Raw genomic sequence first — 27,823 nt, forward strand, 5'->3', positions numbered from 1 at the left:
CACAACAGGGCTCCATAAATCTCTTCACTCGTCCGTCCAAGCAAAAACAAAACTCAGGTTAGGTGCAAACGGGGCCAGGGGGCACCACCAAACCTCCCTTCTCCCATTTTCCCTCTGGGGCCGGCCACCCCCCCTCCCCCACCCCGCCTCCCACGGCCTAGAACTTTCAGCCAAAATGTTTAAATTATTTAACCCGGGCCCTCCCCCCCAAACCCCCCCCGGGAGCCCCCACCCAGGGAAAAACTGGGAAGTTTCCCAAAAAATTTTAAAATAAACACCCTTGAAAAAAGAAAAACCGGGGGAAAAAAGGGGAAAACAAAGGGAAATGGGGGAAAAAAAAAAAATTAAACCAAAAAGGGAAAAAAACTAAAAAAAAAAGGGGGAAAAAGGGGGGAAAAAAAAAGGGATAACCCAAAAGGGAAAAAACCGGGGGGACAAAGGGCCCAAAAAACCAAAAGGGAAACAAAAAGGGAAAACTTGGGGGGGCAAAAAAGGGGGAAGGGGGGGAAAACAAAAAAACCCAAAAAAACACCAAAAAGGGAAAAAAACCCCCCAAAGGGGAAAACCACCTAAACAAAAACCCAAAAAAAAGGGGGGGGAAAAAAAAACCAAATTAAAAACAAAAAAAAAGGGTGGGGCCAAAAAAAAAAAAAACCAAAAAAACCAAAAGAAAAAAAACCCAAAAAAACAAAAAACAAAACCAAAAAAAACCCAAAAAAAAAAAACCCAAAAACTAAACAAAAAAAAAACTAAAAAAAACCAAACAAAAACAAAAAAACCCACAAAAAAAAAAAAAAAAAAAAAAGAAAAAACCCAAAACAAAAAAAAAAAACCAAAAAATTTAAAAAAAAAACCAAAAAACCCAAAAACAAAAATTTCGAAACAAAAAAAAACCCAAAAAAAAAAAAACCTAAAAAAAAACCAAAAAAAAACAAAAAAAAAACTAAAAAAACCAAAAAAAAACCAAAAAAACCCTAACCAAAAAAAAAAAAACCCCCCCAAAAGCAAAAACCAAAAAACCTCCAAAAAAAAAGAAAAAACCCAAAAAACCCCCCCCCCCCGCCCCCAAAAACCCCCCCCCCCCCGCCCCCTAAAACAAAACCAAACCAAAAAAACAAAAAGCCAAACAAAAAATCCCCCCCCCAAAAAAAACACCCCAAAAAACCCCTAAAACTGCAAAACCCCGCCCAAAAAAAAAAAAAACCCCCCCAAAAAAAAAAAACCCCTTTTCCCCCCCACCCCTTTCAAAACCCCCCACCCCACCCCCAAAACCCCCCCCCCTTTAACCCCCCAAACCCCCAAACCCCCCCCCCCAAAAACCCCCCCAATCCCCCCCAAAACCCCCCCCCCCCAAACCCCCCCCCCCCCCCCACCCCCACCCCCCCCAACCCAATTTTCCCCCCCCTCCCCCACCCCCCAAACCCCCCCCCCCCCCTCCCCCCCCCCCACTCCCCCCCCCCCCCCAACCCCCCCCCCCCCCCCCCCCCCCCACCCCCCCCCCCCCCCCCCCCCCCCCCCCCCCCCCCCCTTTAAACCCCCCCAAAAAACCCCCCCCCAAAACTTCCCAAAACACCTTCGGAAAAAAACCCCAAAACCCCCCCAAAAACCCCAAACTAACCCCCCCCAAACCCCCCCTTTCCCCTCCCCATCCACCCCCCCCCCGCCCCCTATTTCCAAAACCCCCCACCCCACCCCCCACCACCACCCCCCCAAAAACAGAAAAAACCCCAAAAACCCCCCGAAAAACCCCCCCCAAAAAACCCCCCCCCCCCAACTCCCCTTTTAACCCCAAACCCCCCCCAAAAAGGGGGAAAAAACCCACCCCCCCCCCCCCCCCAGGGCCCCCCCCCCCCCAAAAAAAAAACCCCCCCCCCCGCCCCCCCCCCTCCCCCCCCAAAATTCACCCACCCCCCCCCCCCCCCCCCCTTTCCACCCCCCAAACCCTCCCAAAAACAAATTTTTCCCCAAAGGCTACCCCCAACCCCCCCCCCCCCCCCAAACCCCCCAACCCCCCCCCACCCTGGGGCCCCAACCCCCTCGGCCCTCCCCGTTTTGGGTAACCCTCCCCAGCCCGCGGTGCCCTTTTGGGCCCCAAAAACCGGGCCCCAACAAAAAATTTCCTTTAAAAACCGGGCAAAACCCCCCCTTAAAACCCCCCCCCCCCCCCCCCCCCAAACACCCCAAAAACCCCAAACCTTTCCCCCGGCAAAAAGGGGGGGCCCGGGGGGGGCCCCCCCTCCAGGGCCAGGGCCCCGGGGCCCCAACTCCTTTTTCCCCCCCCGTCCCCCCCCCTCCCCCCCCCAAACCCGGGCAACCCGGGGTTTTAAAAACCCCAGGGGGGGCCCCCCTCCCAAGGCCCGTCCCGGGACGTGGCTAGGAATGAACCGGTCTTCCGGGAAACGGGAGCCCGCCCGGAAGGTCGGCCCGGGAAACCGCCGCCCCCCCCCCCCAACCCCGGGGAGGGCCCGGTCAGGGGCCCGCAGCCCACAGGAGAGGGGTGGGCCCCTCCCCGGGGCCCCCCCCGCCCCAACGGGGGGGGCCCGGGGGTTTGCCGGGTGGGCGGGCCCTGGGGGGGTCCCCAGCGAAACCCCGTTTTCCCCCGTAGGGGGCTCCCTGCCAAACCGGGTCTTGCCAGCGGAAAAGGCGCCCTCCGTTGGGGCCCCCAGACCCCCGGCCTGCGGGATCACCCCCCGGGGGCCGGCCCGGGCCCTTCGGGCGGAGGCGGGAAGGCCCCCGGCTGGGCCTGAGGCGGCCCCAGCCCTCCCCCGGGGGTCCCTCTGGGGGCCTCAGGCAGCGTAGGCCGGCCCCTGGGGGAGGGCTCCGGCAGAGCGCGAGGGGCCCTTCCTCCCCGCGTGAGCCCGCAAAGGACTGTCCGTGGGGGTGCCCGCCCGGCAAGGTCGCGGCGCGGGACTCGGGGGGGCTTGAGATGGGGGCAGGGAGTCAGCCTCAGACAAGCCCCCGGCCGCTCAGTGCCAGCCTGTCCAGGGAGGGAGGTTGCGGGCCCAGGAGGCGACGCGCAGCTCATGGTGAATGAGTCACGCTCGCCTTCTCCAACCTCAGTTTCTTCATCTGAGAAATGGGCGGAAGAAGTCCCTCAGTGCCTGCCTCACAGCTGGTCCAGAGGATGGGGGCGGCAGGCAGGTCTGGGCGCCCCCTTCTGGTCGGACCTCCCCATGGCCTGGACATCTGGGTTGCCTTTTTTAAACGCCCGCCCGAGGTGCCTCAGTGCCCTCATCCCGGGATGCGGGTCTGACTCGGGCCCAGGCTGATGGCGGCCCCTTTCCCAGGCCCCAGTCAAGGCCTTCAGCCCGGGTCGGTCTGGCCTCCATGCAGGGAGGGGTGAGAGAGCCTCCTGTGAGGCAGGGGACTTGGTGGGGTCAGAGGGCAAAGTCCAGAGGTGATGTGCAATGAGACTGGGAAGGGATGGGGGTCCGGCGTGAAGGAGCCGGTGTTTGATCCAGAGGGGGCCGGTGAGGAGAAGGAGGAGGAGGGGGAGGGGTAGTGAAGATGGTGATGAGGGGGTGGAAAGGGGTGATGAAGGTGATGATGATGGGGCAGTAAAGCATGGGGGGGGTGGAAATGATGAAGGTGGGGGTGGGATGGCCTTCATAACGATCATGGTGCTAATGACATTGATCAGGGGGATGATGGTGAGGGTCCACGTGTGATTGCAGACGTGTGCATGTGAACGCATCCATGTCTCTGTACACGCAGACACAGACACACGCGTGCTTACTTGTGGCCTTGGGAGAGGGGAGGGAGGAAGGGGGAAAAGGGTACCCTCGTGTCCGGCCACGTGCCCAGTCACACCCCGGAGTCCGCACCTGCCTCGCTCAGGCCAGGCTGCTCGGCGCCCTCTTCCTCGGAGGCCGAGTCGTCTCTAACGCCGTGGCTCCTGTTTGCTGCAGCTCGTCCTGTCCAGTTATCGAGATGTTCTGAAACAACACTGATCGTTGTAGCGACGCCTGGTGCAGTTTCCCTGGTTTCCCTTTTGGATTAAGTCTGTTTTAGCTTTAACTTGGAGATCATGATTCCTACCCCTGCTGTTTTTGACGTGACAGATTCTACTCCTGATCTTTATTTTGTTGGCGTATTTCTCTCGTTTCCCATCCCTCCTGACGCCTCTACTTTTCTTCTCCCGCTACTTTGCCCTCCCGTTATTTAACCCCCACAAAGCTCCCCCTCTTAGCCTCTCCACTCACCCTTTCCCTTTTATCTGAATTTAGAAGACTTTTATAGGCAGGCAGGTAGATGGGAAGGAGGGAAGGAAGGGAGGAACGGAGGGAGGGAGGAAGGGAGTGTGTATTGTTCCTTCTTTATCCCATTCCCATTAATCTACACCCCTTATCCCATTTCTTCTATACACCATCCTGTACCCCACCCCTTATTCTATTCCCTCACCCTCTTATTTCTTTGTAAAATTAGAAGATTTTTATTCCCTTCTAAATGTGTATGTTCTCTCTTTAACTCTAATGTGAGTAGCTTCCTTCTAAAAGTACCTCTCTTATTCTCTTCCCTTTCCTATCCCTTTCCTGTCTTATTTCTGAAGAATGATTTAGTCCCAATGAGTGAATCTTAGTAATTAGATCTTTTCTGAATGCTCACAAACTTTATGTTTATTGATGATTAATTCAGTTTGGCCCCAAATCAGCACCAGTTTTATCAGTTTGTAGTTTTCACAGATAGCAGATTTCTCCTTTTTTGAAAATAGAGTCATTGGGGGCAGCTAGCTGGCAAAGTGAAGTCAGGAAGACCCGAGTTCAGATATGATTCCAGACATTAACACTTACTACCTGTGTGATTCTGGGCAAGTCACGTAACCCCACTGCTTCACCAAAAAAAGAGACATTTTCCCAGTAATTCTCAAGTGTGATTTTTGGAGACCATCTTTGAGCGCCTCCCATGTTCTGGAGTAGAATTCATGGCGTTTGTCTAACTGGGGGTGCAGTTACTATCTTGTCATCCGTCTTTGGGCTTTCAGTTTTTCTGAAGTTTTTGCTCCTGTGTCTCACCTCCCATCACGCTCTGCTTTTTGAAAGCAATTTTCTCTTTGTCTCCCGAATACTTACACCCCTTCGCTTGTGGCAGAAACTCGATAAATACTTGTTGAATTTCATTGAATTAACAGTGTTTTTCTGACCTTTTCCAGAGTGATAATCATTCCTCTAACGGAATTTTCTCCTCACGCAAAGAACAGGGAACATTGATACTTCTGTGTTTCTTTCAGATTCCCTTAATCAGGAGATTAAATGTGAAACCTTGGACTCGATTCCACAGCACATCATTTGTATGGAAACATCCGATGAGAAACTCACAAAAGATGGTTTTTGGGATTCTAAGATGGGAGAAGATTGGGAATATGACATCATGTTAGAAAGGCAGAAAGCCAACCAAGAGAATCAATATAGTCAACTAGAAACTGTTAATGTGAAAAATTTTGATGAGATGAGCATCCACGGAGGTAGTACTTTTGGGAGAGATTTTGATCTGGGGTCACTCTTTGTTCCACAACAGAGAACTCCTTCGGGACAAAATCTTTTTAAATTTGATCCACTTGGAAGCAGTTTTGATCAGTTTTCAGACCTGATTTTATTTAATGGAATGTCCTTAGATAATAAACATTGTAAGTACAATAAATGGAAGAAGCCCTTCGATTACCCCCCAGATCTTTTTCCATTCCCTACTGTAAATCCTGGAAACAAACCCTTTGACTATAATGAGTATGGGAAAACCTTCAGCCCAGGGACATCTCTTATTTATCATCAGATAATGAATACTGGGGAGGAACCTTTTCAATTCAATGGGGAAGGCTTTAGTCAGAGAAGCTACTTTAGTGAACATAAAAGAATTCATGCTGGAGAGAAGCTCTTTCACTGTAACGAATGCGGGAAGTCCTTCAATCACAAGGGCAACTTTACCAAACATCAGAGAATTCATACAGGAGAGAAACCCTTTCAGTGTAACGAATGTGGGAAAGCCTTCAGCCGCAGGGGAAACCTTACGGTACATCAGAAAATTCATTCTGGAGAGAAGCCCTTCCAGTGTAACGAATGTGGGAAAGCCTTCATCCGCAGGGGCAGCCTTATCGAACATCAGAGAATTCACGCCGGAGATAAACCTTTCCATTGTCGTCAGTGTGGAAAGACCTTCAGTCAGAGGGGAAGCCTCACTGAACATCAGAGGAGTCATACGGGAGAAAAACCTTTTAAATGCACCGAATGTGAGAAAAGTTTCTGCCAGAGGACATCCCTTTTTTATCATCAGAGGGTTCATACTGGGGAAAAACCCTTTTCGTGTAAAGAATGCGGGAAAGTCTTCAGCCGCAGCGGAAGCCTCTCCAAACATCAGAGGATTCATACCGGTGAGAAACCCTTTGAATGTAATGAATGTGGGAAATCCTTTAGCCAGAGGGGAAACCTTGCTAAACATCAGAGAATTCATGGTGGAGGGAAACCTTTCGAATGCAATGAATGTGGAAAAAATTTCACCAACACCTCGTGTCTTGCTATACATCAGAGAACTCATACTGAAGAAAAACCCTTTAAATGCAACGACTGCGGAAAAGCCTTTAGTTGGAGGGTACGCCTTATTGTGCATCAGAGAATTCATACTGGAGAAAAACCCTTTGGCTGTAACGAATGTGGAAAAGTCTTCAGTCAGAGGGGCCACCTCAATGCACATAAAAGGATTCATACCGGGGAGAAACCCTTTGTGTGTAACGAATGTGGAAGAGCTTTCAGCCAAAGGATCTGCCTTACAGAACATCGACGAATTCATGCTGGAGAGAAGCCCCTTGAATGTACTGAATGTGGGAAAAACTTCAGCCACAGAACATCCCTATTTTATCACCAGAGGATTCACACTGGAGAAAAACCTTTTGAGTGTAATGAGTGCGGGAGAACTTTCAGCCAGAGCGGCAACCTTACTGAACACCAGAGGATTCACGCGGGAGAGAAACTCTTTGAGTGTAATGAGTGCGGAAAAGCCTTCAGCAACAATTCACGCCTTGCTTTACATCAGAGAAGCCATAATGGAGAGAAATTTTTTCAGTGTAACCAGTGTGGAAAAGTCTTTGGCCAGAGGGCCCATCTTAATGCACATAGAAGAATTCATACTGGAGAGAAACCCTTTGAGTGCAGCGAATGTGGGAAAGCCTTTAGCTGGAGGGTGAGCCTTACTGTGCATCAGAAAATCCATACTGGAGAGAAACCTTTTGAGTGTAGTGAATGTGGGAAGGTCTTTAGCCAGAGAGGGCACCTTAACACACATAAGAGAATTCATACTGGAGAGAAACCCTTCGAATGTACTGAATGTGGGAAAGCCTTCAGTCAGAGGGGCCACCTTACTGAACACCAGAGGATTCACGCTGGAGAAAAACCACTCGAATGTAATCAGTGTGGGAAAAACTTCAGCCACAGGACATCCCTTTTTTATCATCAGCGAATTCATACAGGAGAGAAACTTTTCGGATGTAATGAATGCGGCAAGGTCTTCAGCCAGAGCGGAAGCCTTACAAAACATCAACGAATTCACACCGGAGAGAAACCCTTTAAATGTGAGGAATGCGGGAAATCCTTCAGCCAGAGAGGAAACCTGACAAAACATCAAAGAATCCATGCCGGAGAGAAACCCTTTGAATGCACCGAGTGTGGAAGGGCCTTCAGCCAGAAAGTACACCTCACGGAACATCAGAGAACCCATGCTGGTGAGAAGCCCTTTGAATGTAATGAATGTGGGAAAAACTTCAGCCACCGGTCATCTCTTTTTCATCATCAGAGACTTCATACTGGCGAGAAACCCTTTGGATGTAACGAATGTGGAAAACTCTTCAGCCGTTATGGAAGTCTTAGGAAACATCAGAAAATCCACATTGGAGAAAAGCCCTTTGGGTGTGATGAATTCGGGAAACCATTCAGCCAGATCAGACCCCTAAATGAGCAAGAGATAATCCACGCTGGTGAGAAACTCATAGACGAAATGAACGCAGGAACGCCCGCGGCCCTGGCCGATTCCTTGGGAAGCATCAGATAATCGACGTGCATCGGTGTGAGTACTGCTTGTGCTAGCGCAGACAGCTCCTGCATGATTTAGAAGTTCTTTTACGGTTGCTTTAGCTGAAAAAGTTTATCCCGTAGCCAGTCTGAGTGAGTCTGTTCGAACTTTCCTGTAGCCTCTCGACCTTAGTGTAGGACTTGACAGCTTTCATTCCTTTGAGTTCCCATAGAGTCGCCTCTATGCCACAATGAAGAGAAGGACTCGATCGGAGTAATAGTACTTGTCTATCCTTTGACCATTTATCTCTTGGAGGATCACTCGATCTTATGCATTTGCCAACCCCTTGTAGATTTTAGATGTCTGAGAGATCAAAAATAACTCATATAAATATAAAAGGGCACGTTACAAAAATAACTGGACAGGAGTACTAATCACAAACGGTGTTGGGGAGAATTCGCAACCAGATGAGGGAGGGAGAAGATTACAAAAGAAAAAATTGTCTTTTTCAGTCGTTTAAAATGAAAATACTTTTACAATAACAGAATCACTGGAAATGGAGTAAGGTAAAAAGCTTTCAGTTTAGCAAAGAGTATTTGCAGCCACCATCTCGGACATTCGGAATATGAGGGATTAACAACAATAGGGCAACAGTTATCAAAAATCCGTTCCGTAGTGGATAGATGGCCAAAGGATTCTGACTCATTTACAGTGAGAGTGAGGAATCAGTGGAAGTGAGAGATCACCTCTGTCAAGTTGGTGAAGATGGTAAAAAATGGAAATGGTCTGTGCTGGAGGACTCTGGAAAGACAGCACCTTAATACACTGATGATTTACAAGTGGAATTAAGTTCTCTGGAAAACAATTTGCAATCATGTGAGCAGAGTTACAGAGCTGTTCCTTTCCCTTGGTCCCACTATTTACCCACAAGTTTTATATCCCCAAGGATGTCATTGAAAGAAAGGTCCAATATGCAGCAAAATTCATCACAGTAGTATTTTATATCTTCATTTCACCTTATGTTACCTCACTTTTCCCACGCATCCCCAAAATGAACCCTTTCTCTTGACAAAAGCAGTTATATAGAAATAGTGATGCTGAGACCTTAAGTGACTAACTGTACAATATTCTCTCCTAAAGTTCTATATTATTTAGGCTTTGGGACCTCAGCCTTTTAAAATATTTGACTCATTTTTATATCATAGTTTTTTGCCACCCACCCCTTCCGGGTTCAGCCATCCCTTATGACAAAACAAATAATTTTTTTAGAAATATGATAAAGAACTTTGTGTGACGATGTAAACAACATCTTACATTAGTATTCCCCCATCTCTGTCACGGTTTTCTATTACTCATTTTGACTTGGTTTTAGTGATCTTCCCATTTTTGTTGTTGTCATCATGTATTGTTCTCTTGATTCTTCTTACTTCCCCCTGTCTCATATATATATACATACATATATATATATATATATATATATATATATATATATCGCTTTTCATGGCCCAGGAATAACCCTATACAATCACTTTCCACAGTCTTGTTCCTCCAACAAGGGGTCACCTGCTTCGTTTCAAATATCTTGCTACCATGAAGAGTGCTGCTCTTAGATATTTTGTACAGATTGGACTTTTGTTTCTCTCTTTGACTTCCTTGGGCTACGTACCGGGTAGTGAGCTATCTGGGTTAAAAGGATAGACATTCTAGCCAATTTACTTGGGTGATTTCAAACCAAAAGCCACCATGTTCAGACTGCTTCACAGTTCACCAAAAAAGCATTGGGGTGCCTGTTTTTCCATGGTTTCTTCACTGTGGTTCCCATTTTTTATTATCTAAGCCAATTTGCATAGGGTAAGGTAAAACTGAGAAGTTATTTTCATTTGGATTTCTTGTACTGTTAGTGACTTAGAATATATTTTCATATCACTTGAAGTTTGCATTTGACTCATCTAGTACCAAAAAACCTGGAAATTCCCAAAAGTTGGGAGAATGACGGAGCAAATTGTGGCGTACAAACGTATCCAAGCTAGTATTCGATATTCAGAGAACCATCTGGCTGGTGTGAAGAAGCAGAAGGCCAACATATGGAGTGACAGAGGCAACTTTAGAGTCCAGAACAAGCACAGTAACCAATTTTGGTCCCCAAGACTCGGAGTAAAACGTGGTTCCCTCTTCCCTGTTCAGAAATGTTCAACAGTGAAGGAAGAGCCAGATGTTGTTTTCAAATACCCTTAGTGTTTCTGCTAAACAAAGGGCGTTCATGGGCGGGGGTGAGGAGGCATTTACGGGAGGAAAGCTTTAGGAAAAAAACCCCAAAACCATGGAAAATTATGTGAGAACTCTTTATAATAATGACTTTATGTCATCTTGCTACATCCCAGCGACTTTTCCTGACGTTGGGCAGGGATGGGATCCTGTAAGACAGAGAGCCATTTGTTGACTCTTGGAGACTGGAGATGGCAGAGTCTCCCCAGCATGTCCAGAGCCGCTGGATGTTTGGAGACCGCCCGACTTGTCGCCCGCACGCCCCGGGGGCAGGAGCCTGAACAGTGCAGGGGTCCACCCCGCGCCAGTCCAATAGTGCCCAACGGGACCTTCAGACCACGGACAGTAGATAGTTGTATGGGGGTCAGCCACTGCATGTATAGATATTTTGGGGAGACCCCCCGCTCTCCCACTTTCCCCCCAGTAACAGAGAAGGTGAGAAGAATCCCAGCCTTGGTGAAGGCTCCTTCTGTGAGGGGAGAGCCCAGGAGGCTGGCAATAGGGCGTGGAGCCCAGCCCTGCCGCTCTGCACCTGGGAGACTGCAGGCAGGTGGGTGGGATTCAGCGCTTCTGACCGAGCCCTCACGGTAGCACTTTCCACTTGGGGTCGCTCTAAGAGTAAATTTTTGCTTCTATCGAAACTACATTTACCTCTTTGCAGCGTACCCCCTTGCTCCCGTTTCTGCCCTTGAGAAGACTGGCCATCCCCCTTCCACGGGATGGCCTCTCAGATACTTGAAGACAGTTACCACGGTCCCCAGGTCTTCTCTAGGCTCCAAATGCATGACCAGAGGCATTCGGACAGCGTTCCCATTTATCCCGGTTCTTCCTCAGTTATGGCCTCCGAACTGAATGCCGTGGTCTGACCACGGGAGCCCACAAGGGGCCCTTTTCACTCTTGGAAGCCATACCTCTCTTAGAGCAGGCAGCCTGAAATCACCTTCGATTTCCTGGCTGTTGACTCCCATTTGACTCATATTGAGCTTTTAGTCCACTAGAACTGCCAGGTCTTTTTCAGACAAAAATCCTGTCTGTCTAATCACGCTTTCCCCCATTGTGTATTTGTGAAGTTGTTTTCTTGAACCTGAGCGTAAGATTTTACATTTGTTCCTATTCTGAGTCCATATCATTAGGATCGGCCTTATTTTCTTTATGTAATTCTAAGCTTAGTAATCATCCCCCCCAATTCCAGGTGCACAAAAACAACCCATTTAGTAAAACTACTGAAATGTTCAGTGTACGTGTATATGTATTGTGTATGTGCGTGTGTATATACATATATATAAGCTAATCATGGCTAACATTTCTATAGTGTCATATGCATAACTAGTTACAAGGGACTTCACCTCTTTTTTTCTTTTCTTTTCCATTTTTCTAAACTTAGTAGTAATCCACAAAAAAGCATTCAAATACACAAGCAAAAATATATTATATATGAAGCTGTAATACTGAGTTTGTCGAATTAAAAAATAAATAAATAAAATATCACAAGATGAAGACCCAGTCTGCCTTGTTTGTGTCCCTTTCGGAACTCTTCCTCGTGGACAATTTTCTGAATTTTGTTGCTGTTGCTTAATAGGACTGAAGAAAATCGGAAGGCGGGAGGGCCGTTCGTCCCCGACCCCGGCCGGATTGAGGTTGTGTGGCCCCACAGCCAGGAGCAAGCCCCGATTAGTCAGTCGCCAGATCTTTTATTTTTCAAGAGCCCGGTCCCCTGGTTCCATTTCCACCAAATCAACCCACCATCCAGCCCCCTCCAAGGAGTCCGGATCGGGCAGGGGAGGAGGGGGGTCGCTTTCCCGCAGGGATGTCGGCAGGCGTGGGCTCCGGGAAAACTTGAGGGTCTTTGGGGAAAATGGGCTTGGGAGGTTGGAAGGAGAACCCCAGAGCCGAGGTGGTCCCTTTGGAGCCTTCAGCCCAGAGCAGTCCTGGAGCCTCTTGATCGACCTCCCTCCAGGGTGCAGTCAGGAGGAATGCTCCAGGGGCCTCCGAGCTCCCCGACCTCCCCCTCCACTTCCTTCGCCATCACCGCGGAGGCCCCGGCTGCCTGCTGGTTGGAGACCACCACCACCGGGCATCAGCCTGGCCCGCCCAGGAGCCTCCAAGTTGGGCACCCTTCTGCTCCCCCAGGCATCACTTCGGGAGGAACCCAAACAACTGGTGATCTCCCTCTCAACCTAAGCCATCAGGCTGTCCTGCGCACAGGAGCCTCCTGGTGGGTCTCCCTGCCTCCAGCCCACCAAGAGCGCCACTGTCAGTGATTCTCTTACAGCACACCCCGGCAGTTCCTCTGACCATTGAAATCATGCTTGGTCTGATTCTCCTCCGCCACTGCCCCCCGCCTCAGTTTCCCTGCCGAGACTTCTTCCCTGGGAGCCCTTGCGGCACTGAACACTTCGGAATCCTCAGGGACGTCCTTGAGCAGGGCTGCGCCCCTGAGCCTGGGCCCTGAGCCCCCCGGGCCGGCATCCGGGCCGTGGGAGCACGGGGGCCCTTTGCCTCCTCCCGCCTGACTCACGCCGAGGGCGGAAGGGGAGCAGGCCCCCCGTGGAGCCCCCTGAACCCGGCCACCCTTGGGGATATTCCTCCAAGGCCAAGGGACCCTTTGTCCCATGGCGAGGAAGGAACCTGGCTACCGCACCCTGGGGCCCCACTTTCGCCCGGCCCCACCCCAAGCCCCTCCGCCAATGGGGGAGGGGCCAGAGGGGGACCCCCCCCCCCCCCCGCCTCAGTGAGTTCCCATTCAACGCGACCCCGAAGGGAGCCCCCCAGAACTGAGCGGTAGATAAGCTGCCCCTGCCCCCCATCTCCTGCCTCCCAGTTTCGGCGTGGGCAGCCCCCGGACCCGGGCCTGGCGTCACATCCCCATTAGAGCCCGAGCTCCAGTGCCCCTCCCCCCCCCCCAGCTTCCCCGTGGCTTGCGGCCTGGGGTCCCACGCTTCCGCCACATGCTTGGTACCCTAGACGGGCACGGCCTTCCCGAGGGCCCATCGAGGCCCCAGGCGCAGCCGTGGGGGAAGGGGTGGGAGGCCCCGTGGGGAGCGAGAGCTGGCTTTGGGGCTACCCGCCAGCCCCTCCCTGGAGCTCTTCCTCCCTCCCCCTTCTCAAACCCTGGGCTGCAACTTACAGATAGGGAAATTGAGGCCCGGGCCCTGGCCCTTTCCCTCCCCGGGGCCGGCCGACAGCCACTTGACCTATCACACTTCCCCAGCCCGGCCATTAGGCAAGGAGGGCGCTTAACGACACTGCTGGCCTGGCTGGCTTCCGAGGGAGTGATGAGGGGAAACTACCGGGAAGGGGAGGAAAGAAGGAATCAAAGTGCTTCCGGGCGAAACCTCCAAAAGAAAAGAAGCCACATGTTTACATTCCCAGTTAGGAAAGTGGAGGGAAACAGCCTCCCTCCAGTCCTTAAGTGAAAGGGCGAGGCCAAGACCGGGGGGAGGCCAGGGCTAGCCTGCCGGGGCCCCGGGCCACAGTGGCCACGCCCAGCAGGACCGCTGGGGGGCTTATCTTCCCGCGCAGGAGCGAGCAGGAACGGGGGCGATCCAGGGACGGGGGGGTGGGGGACCGAAGCCCTGGCGCTGATTCCCGCCGAAAATTCCCAGTCCTCCGGAGCAAACGCCTGGAGCCCGGTCAGAATGGGGGCTGGGACGCGCGTTTCCGGGAAAGGCGAGCCGCCGGCCTGGGCCGACGCCGAGGGTCAGGAAACCAACCCGCCTCCCCCACCAGCGGCCCGGAGGACCAAGAGAGGACACTTTCCGAGATTAGGGCACGGCCCCTTTTTAACGGCAGCGCACCACTGATGCTCCAGGCCCCCTTGGTCAGGGAGCGAGATTTTCACTGGCCTCGAGGGAGGGGAAAGCAAAGGGATACCTCCCGGAGAAAGGGGCAGGGCCTTGTGCAGGACCAGTGGCCAAGAAGAACCCGAGGCAGGTTTCGAACCCGCTCCAGCCCTCCTGGGGAGAATTCCACCAACGAGAATGAGATTCGGATCCCAATCTCCTGGGACCTGGGGCCTGACCCCTTGCCCAGGCCTGTGAGTCCAGAAAGTCCTGACCCCTGTCTTCCCTCCCCCCCGCCCCCAGGCCCGGGCCCGGGCCTAACTTTCCGGGAGCGGGACCTCCTCAAGGAAGGGCCTTTATCTAAAAAGCAGATGGACCCAAAGGGCCGGGAACTGGTGCCTGGGGAAGCAGCTTGGGGTGGGAAACCGGGAAAATTACCCTCTTCCCGGGGAGTTACCACCCATTGGTTGGGAACTCACCAAGATCCTGAGCAGGGCCTGTTGACCCATTTTTTGCCCCCCAAACCAGGGAACTAACAAAGCCCGCCGGCGCTATTTATAGAAAACCCAGATGGGGAGGGTTCATTGGATTCCCATCAATCATCTATCATCCATCCATATATCTGTCTTTCATCTGTCCATCCATCATCCATCCATCCATCTATCAATCATCCAACTATCCACCCATTTATCCATCTATTCATCTATCAATCATCCATCCATTCATTTATCCATCTATCATCTGTCCATCCATCTATCCATCCAGTTATCCATCCAGCTATCTATACATCTATCTATCATCCATCCATTTATCCATCTATCATCTCTCCATCTATCTGTCTATCATCTGTCCATCCATTTATCTATCCAGCTATCTAGCTATACATCTGTCCATCCATCCATCCATTTCTCTCTCTGTCTCTGTCTCTCTGTCTCTGTCTCTCTCCTCTCCTCTCTCTCTCTCTCTTTCTCTCTCTCTGTCTCCTCTGTCTCCTCCCCTCTCTCTTTTCTTCTGTCTCCTTCTCTCTCTTCTCTCTTCCTCTCTCTCTCTCTCTCTCTCTGTCTTCTCTCTCTTGTCTGTCTCTCTCTCTCTTCTCTCCCTCTCTCTGTCTTTCTGTCTTCTTTCTCTTCTCTCTTTTCCTTCCTCTGTCTGTCCCCTCCTCTCTCTCCCCTTCTCTCCCCTCTGTCTTCTCTCTCTCTTCCTCTCCTCCTCTCTCTGTCTCTCTTCCTCTCTCCTCTCTCTCTTCTCCTTCCTCTCTCTGTCCTTCTGTCCTCTCTTCCTCTCTCTCCTTCCCTTTCCCTTCCTCTCTCTTCCTCCCCCTTTGCCTTTTTCCCCCCCCCCCGGGGTTTTGTTGTTTTGGTCCTTCATTCTTGAAGAGGATCAATGACATCAGAAGGATACAAGCGAATTGGATTTCAGCGAGCCGGAGTTGTGCAGAGCCATCAGCCCCACTCTCCTGCAGGCTCAGCAGAGCCCAGTGGCCAGACGAGGGTCAGGACGGTAGTTTTTATGAACGGGTTAGGGTTAGGGTGCTACATTAGGGTGTGGGTAAAATTAAAGTCCGATGGTCCCCTCCGGGCTTCCCAGGGAGGTGCGCCCAGCAGGAGGGCTCTACCCCTAGGGCCCCCCAGAACCCTCTGGCCCGCCAGCCCCCACTCAGACATTGTTGGGGACCCAATGTGGCCTCGACCCCCCAAAGGTGACTGTGCCGGAGTTCGCAGCATCAGCCCTTCCATGTTCCAAAAGGCCCTCCTTTCTGCCGCTGGGTCCTTCTCCCTTCTGTACCCCAACAGTGACTTCCAGTCCCCCCCCTCATATCCCCTTTAGCCTGCCCCCTCCTCCCCGACCGCCCCCAACCACCCTCCCCTTTCCTCATATCAAATTTCCTGCCCCGGCTGCGTTCCCCATCCCCTTCCTTCCTCCTCCTCCTGCTTCTAAATGAAAGTGGAGAAAGGCTCAAAGGGATCGCACTGGGCCCACTGCAAGTTCCCGTTCCACAATCTCGGCCGGGCCTCGGTGCTGCCGGGCAGTCCTCCTGCACCTTGCCTTATCGGCTCATTCTCCCACCTCCCCTGGGGCCCGCCTTTCTTCTCCAAGACCCTAAACCCTCCGCCCCCGCCACGCCTTATCAATTGCCCTGTTTTGAGGCCATTCCTTCTGAGGTCCCCTTCCTCCCTTCCGTGGTGCCCTGGCCCCCCTCCCCCCTCCATGAGGAGCAGCCCGATTCCTGCCCAAGGCTGATCCCTCTGATCTCCGCGATCTCCCGCAGCAGGTTGCCCCCGGCCCCGGATCCCCTCGTTCCTTATTTTTTTTATTTTTCTAATTCCAGGGTTAAAACAATGTTTAACGAGCTTTTTCAATTTAAAGTTCCAAACCCTCTCCCTCCCTCCTCTCCCTGCCTCCCCTCCCCCTCATTGAGAAGGCAGGCGTTTTATATAGGGGATGTGCAGTCAGCAGAAGGATTTAATCATCCCGGGTTTTCTTTTCCAATCTCCTCCCACCTTTCCATGCCTGAAACATGCCCATGTGTCTCCTAGTCCCGAAACTCCCTTATCCTTCCATTCCTGCTGGCATATCTTCCCCCCACCCCCTGCTTCCGTGGCTGGGTGGCACAGTGGTTAGAGCAGCAGCCCTGAAGTCAGGAGGATCTGAGTTTAAATCTGGTCTCAGACACTTAACACATCCCAGCTGTGGGACCCTGAGCAATATTTAACCCCACTTGCCTTTAGAAAAAAGGGGAAGACATGTCCCAGAGCCTGATCCCTCTCTTAAATTGTTTCTTCATTCCACCCAGACGCCCTTCCAAAGTTTCCCAGTGATCCCCCAGGCCTTTTCCAACCCATTCTCCTTTTCCTCTCTAAATCCCTCAACACTATTGATCACCATCTCTTAATGGAGACTTTCTTTTCTTTACAATCCCAGAACACCTTTCTCTATTCCTGTCTCTGCCTCGGGCCCTTCCTTCCTTTCTTCTCTCCCTTTCTCTCTGTCCATCTCAGTCTCTTTGTTTTTCTCTTCTACGTCTATACTATTTTACTGGGTGATCTCATCTGCTCCCTTTAGAATCACGTATCTCGATGTTAATACAAGTTTTTTCTAGCCCAACTTTTTCCAGCGCACTATCCCACATCTTCCTGAACGGAAATGATGTCCTGTGTTTTTTAACTCCTGTTCAAAACTGTTGCTTCCCTCCCCAAGTCCCCCTTTTCCCGGATTTTATCCCAGATATAATATTCTGCAAGATAAACATCGTGGGACTACAGCCGAGCCTTCCCCACTCTGGCTCCAGGACTCCATCCTCTCCTACCACCGCTGCCCTGCCAGGAACCCTTCCTACCTTTCAGCTTCTTTTCACATGTTTTTACATGGACTTCATCCGATTGGGAACTCCTCGAGCACAGGAACTGTCTTTGTATCCCCAGCACTTAACACAGTTCCTGACAAATTGTAAGTGCCTAATTCATGTTTATTGATTCTGGCCCTCTTCCTGCCTTCCCTGTTAGTGAGGCTGATGACTTTTCACAGCTCTCACTCACTTCAATCCAACTCACTTGCATGTATCACCTCCCTGACTCCACGGTCCCCTCTGAGAACAAAGGACAAGCAACAACAGCAGGGAGGTCCACCATCCTCTTAGGCCCTCAGGCTCCCAACATAGGAGCCACCCTAGACTCTCTCACCCCAACGGTGCCAAGGCCTGCTGATTTCCTCTTTATAGTGTCTCTGGTCCATTTCACCTCTGAACATCTCCGGTCCATTTCTCCTCCATGCTTATGTTTGTAAGATTAAAAGCTTTTTTAAAAAAGAAAAAAAATAAAATAAATAATGCTTGTTGACACAATGGAAGAGCTGACACTCTTCCCACCCTGCAGGCTGGACAGCAGCCTCCCCTCCAGCTCTCAGACTCTCTTATTCCCTTCCAGTCTGTTCTTGTCTTTTCTCTTATTTCATTCTCACCTCTCAGCCCCTCAATACAAATAATCGGCGCAGACCTCTCCTGCTGCCTCCTCACTACACATTCTCTTCCGTTACATCTCTGACCAACTCTTCCCTGACATCTTTGCAAGATCAGGATATCATGGATTTCAAAATATTTTCTTAAATGCCAGTCTGTTCCCCTCATGGTTCTGCCTGTTGGGGGACCCAGCAGCAGCCTCTGATTCAGCCTCCAGGGGCCAGGCCTTGGGGATGCTAGGGCTTGGCTCTTTTGGCCCCAGGTTTCTTACCTCCAGGCTGTTTCCTAGGATGGGGAACCAAGGTCCTTCCTTGTACGGACCACCTTCAGGTGGTCTGACAAGGCAAAATGGCAGTGAAATTGTCTCTCCCTTATGCTTCCTGTAACATGACCTTAGATCTCCTTAGCATTTTGGCCACCTCAAGGTACTGCTGACTCCCATGGGGTTTACGATCCACTCAGACCCAGAAAGCATCAGCCAGTCAATAAATGTTGACTGATTTTGTCTTATTTGGGTGAGAGGGAAAGGAAGGTTAGGGTTCAGTAAGAAAGCCACCAGGCGGCTGCCATATGGGGGATATCTGGCAGTCCTTTCAAGCCATTGTCTCCCACAGAGAAGCTTCCATGAGGACGGGATGCTTGGAACATCCCCGTTGTCCCAGAGATCCCATTCCTTGACATATGTGAGCAACGAGGTCAAAGATGGAGAGGAAGGATCCACACCCACCAAGATACTTCTAGCGGCATTTTCTGTAAGAGAAAAGACTGGAATGTGTACTGGAAAGTAGGCGCTCTCTGACTGGGAAATGTCTGAATCATGAATGAATGAATGGATGAATGGGTGGATGGATGGATGGATGGATGGAATAGCTCATGTTCCAAGAATGATGAAACACACTGAGCCCAGAAAAGCCCCAAAGACTTAGGAGGAACTTGGCCAAACACAGTAAGCAGAGCCAACGAGACAACACACATAGGACTAGAGAAGTATAAATGTCAAGGACAGGACAACAGAAATCCAAATGAATCACCCAGTAAATATAATGACCAGGCTTGGCACTACAGGGGTGGGGTCCCAGGGAGTGGAACACTACAGACATTTCCAACTTGCCTTGATACTTGGTAACTCATGCTGAATTGCTCTTTTTCTTTTTGATTCTTTGTTACAAGGGTTGTCTGTGGCTGCCATGGAGCAGGGGAGAGGGATACATTGGGAATTAAAAATGATGATATAAAAATGAAATATATTTTATTTTTTAAAATAATTTTTTATTAACAGTGCATATGCCAGGGTAATTTTTTACAATATTATCCCTTGCACTCACTTCTGTTCCGACTTTTCCCCTCCCTCCCTCCACCCCCTCCCCCAGGTGGCAAGCAGTCCTATATATGTTGAATATGTCGCAGTATATCCTAGATACAATCTATGTGTGTAGAACCAAAAAGTTCTCTTGTTGCACAGGGAGAATTGGATTCAGAAGGTAAAAATAACCCGGGAAGAAAAACAAAAATGCAAACAGTTTACACTCATTTCTCAGTGTTCCTTCTCTGGGTGTAGCTGCTTTTGTCCATCGTTGATCAATTGAAACTGAGTTAGATCTTCTTTTTGTCAAAGAAATCCACATCCATCAGAATACATTCTCATGAAGTATCGTTGTTGAAGCATATGATTTCCTGGTCCTGCTCATTTCACTCAGCATCAGTTCATGTAAGTCCCGCCAATCCTCTCTGTATTCGTCCTGCTGGTCATTTCTTACAGAACAATAATATTCCATAACATTCATATACCACAATTTACCCAACCATTCTCCAATTGATGGGCATTCAATGAAATATATTTTAAAAGAAAATTTAGGCCAGGGGATAAGAGGATGTCTTCCTCAGTTTCTTCATCGATAAAACAGATTAAAAAAAAGGCACCCATTTCCCAGAATTATGAGGATAAAATGGGACAGCTCTGTAGTCTAATAGAGTTGAATTCAAATCCAGCTTCCACTATTGACTGGTTGCATGACCATTCTGTCAGCTTGTCTCAGTTTCCCCATCTGTAAAATGAGGATAATTATAGCTCCTAATTCCCAGGATTGTTGGGAGGATTCAATGAGTTAAAAATTGTAAAAATGCTTAGTACAGTACGCTACATACTGTGTTACATAAGGTCTAGCTATAATATTTGTAAAAATCCTATGAAATCCTGAGAACAGTATGAACGGTAGCTACTGTTATTGTTATCATCATCATCATTGTTATCATTAACTATTCCACTAGGAGTTGCCATGCCCTACCTCGTCTAATGGCCAAGAGGGTGTCTCCTGCCTTAGACCTCTAAGGTAAGTCCTGTTGATAAAGGGAAGAGGCTGCCTCCTGCCCAGCAGCATTCACCTGTCTGAAGGCACCCTCTGAGGAGCCCTTGCCATGAGGCTGATGATGAGAGCTGCCCAGAGGGCCACATTCATCTTGAGAATCTCAGAATACACCAGGAAAGGCTGTCCTTTCAGCCTTCATCTGGAAGATGCTGGTCCGAAGTAGAGGACTGACCGGGTCTTGGTCAGCTAGCCTTACAGGAGGGACCTTGAGAACACAGAAGCACTCTTTACCTCGTCCCATAGGAAGAATCTTTTTGAGCATTGGCTGCACACAGTCAAGCAGGTGGGAAACATCTGGACACAATGGCTCAGTGAGCTTTCCGGTGAGAAGTACCAGAAATAGAACCCTCAGGAATCACGTGGAGCATTAGAGTTGGCATTTGAGGACCAGTTTCATTGATTCACAAAACACCAGTGATATCTTTCCAGCTGATGGAAAGTTTGTTCCCCTGGCGACTCACTCCTTACTGGAGAGATCATTGACAACAGGAGCTACTTTAGGATAGAGAGTCAAGAGTAGTGAGACAGAGTGTGAAGCAGAGGAGATTTCAATTTTCCTGAAGTGGAGAAAGGGACGGGACTCGGGAATCCAAATCTGATTAGAGGAGAAAGAACCTCTATACTGCTAGAAATGGGGGCAGGGGGTGAGGAGATAAGCGTTGCTAGAGTTGTTTACCCATGTAGTTTCCACATGGCAGGGATCCAGCCAGGCCTTCTTCCTAAACTCAGTGATTAATTCGCTGAAATAACTCAGCTGTGTTATTTGGAACCTGAAGAAATAGCCCTACATGGGAGAAGAACCAAGGATTTTATCCAATGCTCCTTTGATCAGAACAGAAAGTACAAACAGGAAGATTTCAGAGAGAAAGGTTGTGTGGAAGTCCATCCTCTCCCACTCCACTGAGGAACAATAGTGAGATACAGCAAAGGAGGACAAAAGGTAGACAGAACACGGTGAACAAAGACTGCACGCCGAAGGCGAGCAATTTGAAAACATCCTCGTGAAAGAGATAACAAAACCAGGAGTTCTATGTAATCTCCAGAAGAAAGTAAAAAACTCCTTAATTAAGAAAATAATTAAAAGAAGAATAAAAATGAAAATTAGTGCAGAAATTAGAAATCTCAAAGAAATATAAAAGAAAAAGGAGAAGACAATTGTAAAATGATGATGAAGACTAAAACAATATAGTGTCGGAAAAAGAACGGTCTTTTTGTTACTAAAAAAGACAGAAGTGCAATATAATTAGGGTGGAATAAAAAGACATAAAAAACTGAGACAAGCTGAGACAAGGTGCCTAGGGTCACACAGCTAGTAAGTGTTAAATGTCTGAGGTGAATTTGAACTCAGGACCTTAAGCAGTACTTATTAAGCACCTAATATGTATTAGGCACTGTGCTAAGATCCGGAAATAAAAAGGCAAAAGATGGTCCCTGTTCTTAAGGAGCTCATAGCGTAATGAGTCAGATGATACGAAAACCTCTATATATCAACAAAATATAGACAGGGAAAATTGGAGCCAATCAATAGAGATTTAAACCCAGTGTTCTTCTTCCACACTATTCTACCTCTCATATCCTTAACTACCAAGAAAAATCAATTCAAATAGTCCAGAGAAACTCATGACTCATGAGTCATGAGGAAAGCAGGCTGTACCTCCAATCAAACCAGCATTTATTAAGCACCTACTATGTGCATGATAGGAGGAGCAGTATAGAGGGGTGGAGCCCTTGCTGATTTCCAGCCTCCTGGAGAGGGATCTCAAAAGATGACCAGAATCCAATGAGTTACTGGGACCAGCCCAGCACTCCCGTACCCCTGCGGTTGACCTCACTTTCCAACACGGCTAAGACGGACTCCTGACATGCTCCGGGCCGGCTGAATTCCACCTCCTCCTTCCCAGCCTGCATAAGGGGGCCTAAATTCCTCCCTGGCCTCCCTAGCAGGACGGGCTGCCCGTCCTCTGCTGCTCAAGGCATGATTTCCCCATTTGTTGCCCAGTCATCTCAGGAGCCACCCTCCAGCTCTGTCCCTAACCTTTAGTCATCAAGCTAAAAAAAAGTCAAAAAAGGAGATGACTGATAAGTGGAGAAGGCAGAGCAGGAAGCTCCAAGCAGCCGGAGCTGGAAAATCTGACCCTCTGTGGGTTTGCAGGAGTTAATGTTTCCTTCCAAGCAAAGGGTGGGGAGATTTTGCCACCGCAGACGGAGAAGCCAAAGGGGGTGATCGCACGGGGACCATTTGCATTTTTCTTATCACGTGGGCTGCTCCTGCCAAAGAGTTCATCACCAAGTGGGCAGTGATAAGAAGGGTAAATGGGGGGTCCTCAGTTACCTAATCCAGGGTTTAGCATGTGGCGCTGTCACACAGAGGGTGCTTAATGAATGCTGATGGACGGCTAAATAGTAACTAATGTTTAATCTAAACATTAACTCGGCGATTGCTGCGCTCGCTCAGTGTGACATCTTTGTCCAGAGAATATTAAGGGCACGCAGATGCTCCGGAAGCATCCCGGGTTCATAAGAAGGAGCCAGAAAGTCGCCCTAAGTGTGCAGGAGGGCAGGGAGACATGGCCCCAGAGTCACAAGGAGAGCATTCCCATGGTGTCTCCTCTATTAGACATCCATAGACTTTGCTTTTGGTTTTCCCGGTACCGGAATGTCCAGGACTTGGTATACAGGAAGTTCTTAACACTTCACTGACAGGCAAAGCCGCCTTCCTCTGCTCTGTCCACAGTCCTCTGCCCCCTGCTCCTGCCCCAGATGTCTCTTCCTTTTTATTCTCCAGTTCATTTTCTTCTCCTCCTCCTCTCTCCTCCCAATTCTCCTCCATTTCTCCATTCTTTCTCTTCCTCCTGGTCTTTCCCCTTTGTCTCTTCTTCCTCCCTTTCCTGCCTTTCTCTTCCTGTTCCCTTTTCCATTTCCTCCCTCCCCTTCCTTTGCTCCCTTCAAGCCTTCCCAAAGTCCAGATTTTGGAAATGTTCATCCCTTCATTCTCCCACAAGAACAACGGTGTGTGTGTGGGGGGGGGAGGGGGATTTCACAGGACTTTCAGGTCAGGGTCAAGAAACTGTCATTTCCAGGGGGGAAAACTCAAAGAGAAAGAGCTGAGGGCATCTCCGTGCCAGTCATGAAAGTCACCCTATCAACCTGCCTGGGTCAGGATCACCCATCTGCCCTTTTAAACACTTTCTCCTGCCACTGTCCTTCCACTTCTCCAAGATGCTCAAGATGCTTCAATGCCCTTCTTAGAAAACAGCTCCATGGAGAGACTAAACTCCTGAAGCCCTGTCTGGCCAAGGCCAAGCTCACAGGCCCCACGGATGACCCAGTCACTTATAGCCTCCCAGTCCTCTGCCATCTGAAAGGGTCCACAGGTTCCCCTGCATCCCTTGGCTCCAGCACAGTCCTTGAGGATGGAGAAGTCCCTGTCCCACTCAGAGCATCTGCTCTTCTTCAAGCAGTAGAGGGAAGGGAAAGTCAGGGGAATTCATGAGAAGAAAAGGGAAGGAAGAAATGACAGAAGACTCCCAAAGACCCTGAAATGGGATTTTTCCAGTGCATTCCCACCTGGCAGGCACCAGATCCCCGAGGAGAGGCAGCCCACAAACCAAGGGGAGGCGCCCCACACAAGGCTGAGAGGAAGGCCGGGGGCCCAGACTGGCATGTCTGTCACCCCCAATTCCCTCACCTTCCTTCCCTCGTTCCCTCTCTGTTGCCTACACTATTATCCGCATCTCATTGTTGTCCAGTCATTTTTCAGTTGTGTCCAAGTCTTTGTGATCTCATTTGGAGTTTTTTGGGCAGAGATACTGGAATGGTTTGCCTTTTTTTTTTTTTTTTTTTTCTGCAGCTCATTTTACAGATGAGGCAAATAGAGAGAAGTCATTTGCCCAGAGTTGCTAGTGTCTGATTTGAACTCAGGAAGATGAATCTTCCTTCCTTCAGAGCCAGCGCTCTATCCACTGTGGCACCATCTGGCTGCCCTGTGCCATCCTCAAAAAATTCTCACTTGGTCCCCCCACTCCCCCATAGTGAACATTCGGAACAAGATGTTCAGCAGATCTCTTAAATTCAACCTGTCCCAAACTAAGTTCATTACTTTCTCCTAAGCCTGACCTCATTCCCTATTACTGCAGAGGACCCCAGGTCCCTCACATTCCCAATCTAGGAGTCGCCCTGAACTCCTCCCTCTCACTGGTCAGATTCAGTATGGTGCCAAAGCTGCCCATTCCATCTATGCAGCATCTCTGGTCGATGCATGGTCCATCTCAGCTCTGCAGCTTCTCTGGTCCGTTTCACCTCTGCTCCATCTCTGGTCCATGTCACCTCTGCAGCATTTCTGGTCCATGTCACCTCTGCTCCATCTCTGGTCCATGTCACCTCTGCAGCTTCTCTGGTCCGTTTCACCTCTGCTCCATCTCTGGTCCATGTCACCTCTGCAGCATTTCTGGTCCATCTCAGCTCTGCAGCTTCTCTGGTCCGTTTCACCTCTGCTCCATCTCTGGTCCATGTAACCTCTGCAGCTTCTCTGGTCCATGTCACCTCTGCTCCATGTCACCTCTGTAGCACCTCTGCTCCATCATCTCTGCAGAATCTCTTCAATACACTCCCTTCTTTCTGTCACTGCCACTGGCTTGGTGGTAACCTAGAGTATGGAGGAGTATTCTTGAACTCCTTCCTCTGCTCTCATAGAAGAGGAGTCATCTATACTTTGACCACAACTAGCAGTCATTAAGTTGTGGAAGAAATATAAAAACTGAATATACAATGAAGTCACTACACACTCGCCCTCACGGACTCCCTCACTTCTGGCATGAAGCCCTCCTTGATCTCCCCACCTGAAGGATCCTGCCCTTATTTCTAGTGGCTCCAACCTCAGGCTTTTCAGAGGATCTGGCTTCATCTCAAGATCTTGTCTATGTGGGGACCCCCCTCTCAACCCTAGAGTTTCTCTCATCTCTGCAAAAATCACCAAATCCCTTTTGAAGAACCAAGATAAAGAGGAAGGTTGAATCAGACATGCGCCCCCTCCATCCCCAGTCATTGGGAAAGGCCCCCATGGTCCATGGGGAGAAAGATTTCCCACTTTCCATTCAAGAGATTCCCCCACGCTCTCCAGGATGTCACAGGAGATGTCCCACGTTCTGAGGAAGGCACCTTCAGAGACCAAATGACTCCACACTGTCTGCATCCTCCCTCTAGTTAAAACCTTGGTCTCAAAAAACCGCTCCCCAGACTTCACTTTGGCCTGCACTCCAAACTTCTGAGATCTCCCTGTGGACTTGGGGAAATCTCAGCAGCGATCCAGCCCATAGCATCCGTGTAGCACCTACATCCCCCTCTTCTCTGAGTCTTACATTGCCCCAAGGGTCCCCACCACAATGCCGCAGCCCTTCCCTAGTGTCCAGGCTCCTTGGGGATTGGGCATCCCTGATGCGAACACTCACTCCAAACACAGCAATGTCGCTCATTCCTCCAGGGTCACTGAGCTGGACTCAAGGGATGTGGGGGAGCCCGTAGACCCTTTCAGAGATCGGAGAGCCTGGGAGGTCATCCGTGGAGCCTGCAAGTTTGGCCTCGGCCACAGGGGGCGTCAGAAGGTTGGTCTGTCTAATGGGGCTGTTTTCCAAGAAGGCCACTTGAATGCCTTGAAGGTGTGAACGGCCGTGAGTTGGAGCTTTCTTCCTTTTTCTTTTTAGTTTACTTTGATTTTAAAAAGGACTAAACTTTATTGACAAATCATCGGAGACGTTTTGGTCGAAATCTCCCTCGACACAAAATAGATGTATCCCAATGATAACAACCCCCATGACCATGACTCCAGCAAAATCGCAGAAAAAATAAAAACTCTCCTCAGGCAGTTCTTTTCCCTCCCCCCCCAGAAGGGAATGTAATGGGGCCCTAGAGTCCATAGGAACTCCGAATCTTCATACTATTTTAATTTTGCAAGTACATGGGAAGATCATTTTCAACACTCATTTTTGTAAGATTTTGCGTTCTGATCCCCCCCATCTGGAAAACCCCATAGGTTATACACGTACAAGACTTTTAAACATATTTCCATATTTGTCTTGTGGTGCGAGATCAGATCAAAAAGGAAAAAAAACCATGGGAAAGAAAAAGCAAAGAAATAAACAAAAGAAAAGCTGCAAATGCTATGCTTCCATGCAGTCTCCGTTCTTCTCCCTCTGGATGCGGAGGGCGTTTTCCATCCCAAGTCTTTAGGCATTGTCTTGGATCACCGGATCGCTGAGAAGAGCCAAGTCTGCCAAGCCATGGCATAACTGCGTATGATTTGATCTCTGGTCCTGCTCATTTCATTGCACCAGTTTGAGTCTCTTCGGACTCCCGCATCCCTGGTTCGTTTCTTAGAAAAATTATATTCCCTAAATTTATATCCCAACTTATCCAGCCGCCCCAGCCCGGGGGGCAGTTTCTAGTTCTTTTGTTTCAATGGGTCCCCTTTTTGGTAAACCTGGGCAAGGCCTCCTCTCAACTCAAGATGAAACTGGGGGCAAAGTGAAGTCATTTGCCCAGGGTCACATTATTCACTTTGCCACCAGCTGCCCTTAAGACACCAGGGGGTCCAGGATACCCACAAAGGACCCTCTGATTTAGAAGGAACCATAAGCTCCTTTTTCGGGTGAGGAAAACGGACAGGGGGGCTAGGCAAGGCAGGGCCACACATCCCTCAGGCCTTAGAAGGGAAGTGTGACCCCAGGCCTCTCAGTCTAGACCTGCTGCTGATTCTCGGTTGGGGTCGAGGCTTCATGAGGTCAAACGATCCGGCATAAAAAAAACCCAAATCGGCCCAAGGGGCCTTACCCGGACTCGATTCATTCCCTGGGCCTTCCCACGCCTTGCCTGGCCCAGTGTCTCCCCCAGGAACCCCAGAGGCGTGAGGGGGGGTCCTTCCCCGGAAGCGCCCCCAAATGGCACATTCATACAGTTTGTACTTATGCACCCGGGCCCCCACAAAACCCAGAATAAGGGGCACCAGCAGTGGAGTGTCTGGGCATGGGTCATTGGAACCCCGACCCAGCCTGGCCTCTGCCCCGCCGTGGTTCCTTTCACACACATGTCCGCACACCCGTTTCCCCCAACACAGCATTTTGCCCTGGGGCCCCTTTTGGAGGGTCAAAAGTGGAGAAAGAGGGAAACCCAAGGCCCGGGAGGGCTGCGTGGGCGGGGGACCACCCCTGCCCGGGGCCGGGATCAGGGGCCCTGAGTGGTGAGGCTGGCAGGAGGGGCTGGCTGGGAGGGGGGGAGTGGGAGTCCGAAAAGGGAAGGGAAGGGGCAGGCGGGGGTCCCGGAGGCAGAATAAGAGGAAGGAGGTTTCCTGGGCAGCCCCAAGGGCCCTGGACTCCCAAGGGCCCCGTGGTCCCAGGCCCGGAGCCACCTGGCAGCCAGGCCGTCCAAAGGGAAGCCCCCCTCGCTGCAGCTTCCCAGCAGGGGGGCCCCCC

General features: G+C 50.1%; 1 protein-coding gene across 1 annotated transcript; it reads left to right on the forward strand.

Annotated features, from left to right (window-relative positions):
• Positions 1–4,797: 4,797 nt before the first annotated feature.
• Positions 4,798–10,213, forward strand: LOC100920817 (zinc finger protein 665). Its single transcript, XM_031964110.1, has one exon. It carries the CDS (start codon positions 5,290–5,292, stop codon positions 8,029–8,031), a length of 2,742 nt encoding a protein of 913 aa, XP_031819970.1. The 5' UTR covers positions 4,798–5,289; the 3' UTR covers positions 8,032–10,213.
• The last annotated feature ends 17,610 nt before the right edge of the window (positions 10,214–27,823 follow it).

The sequence above is a fragment of the Sarcophilus harrisii genome, chromosome 3 (genome assembly GCF_902635505.1).
Source record: "Sarcophilus harrisii chromosome 3, mSarHar1.11, whole genome shotgun sequence".
Taxonomy (NCBI): domain Eukaryota; kingdom Metazoa; phylum Chordata; class Mammalia; order Dasyuromorphia; family Dasyuridae; genus Sarcophilus; species Sarcophilus harrisii.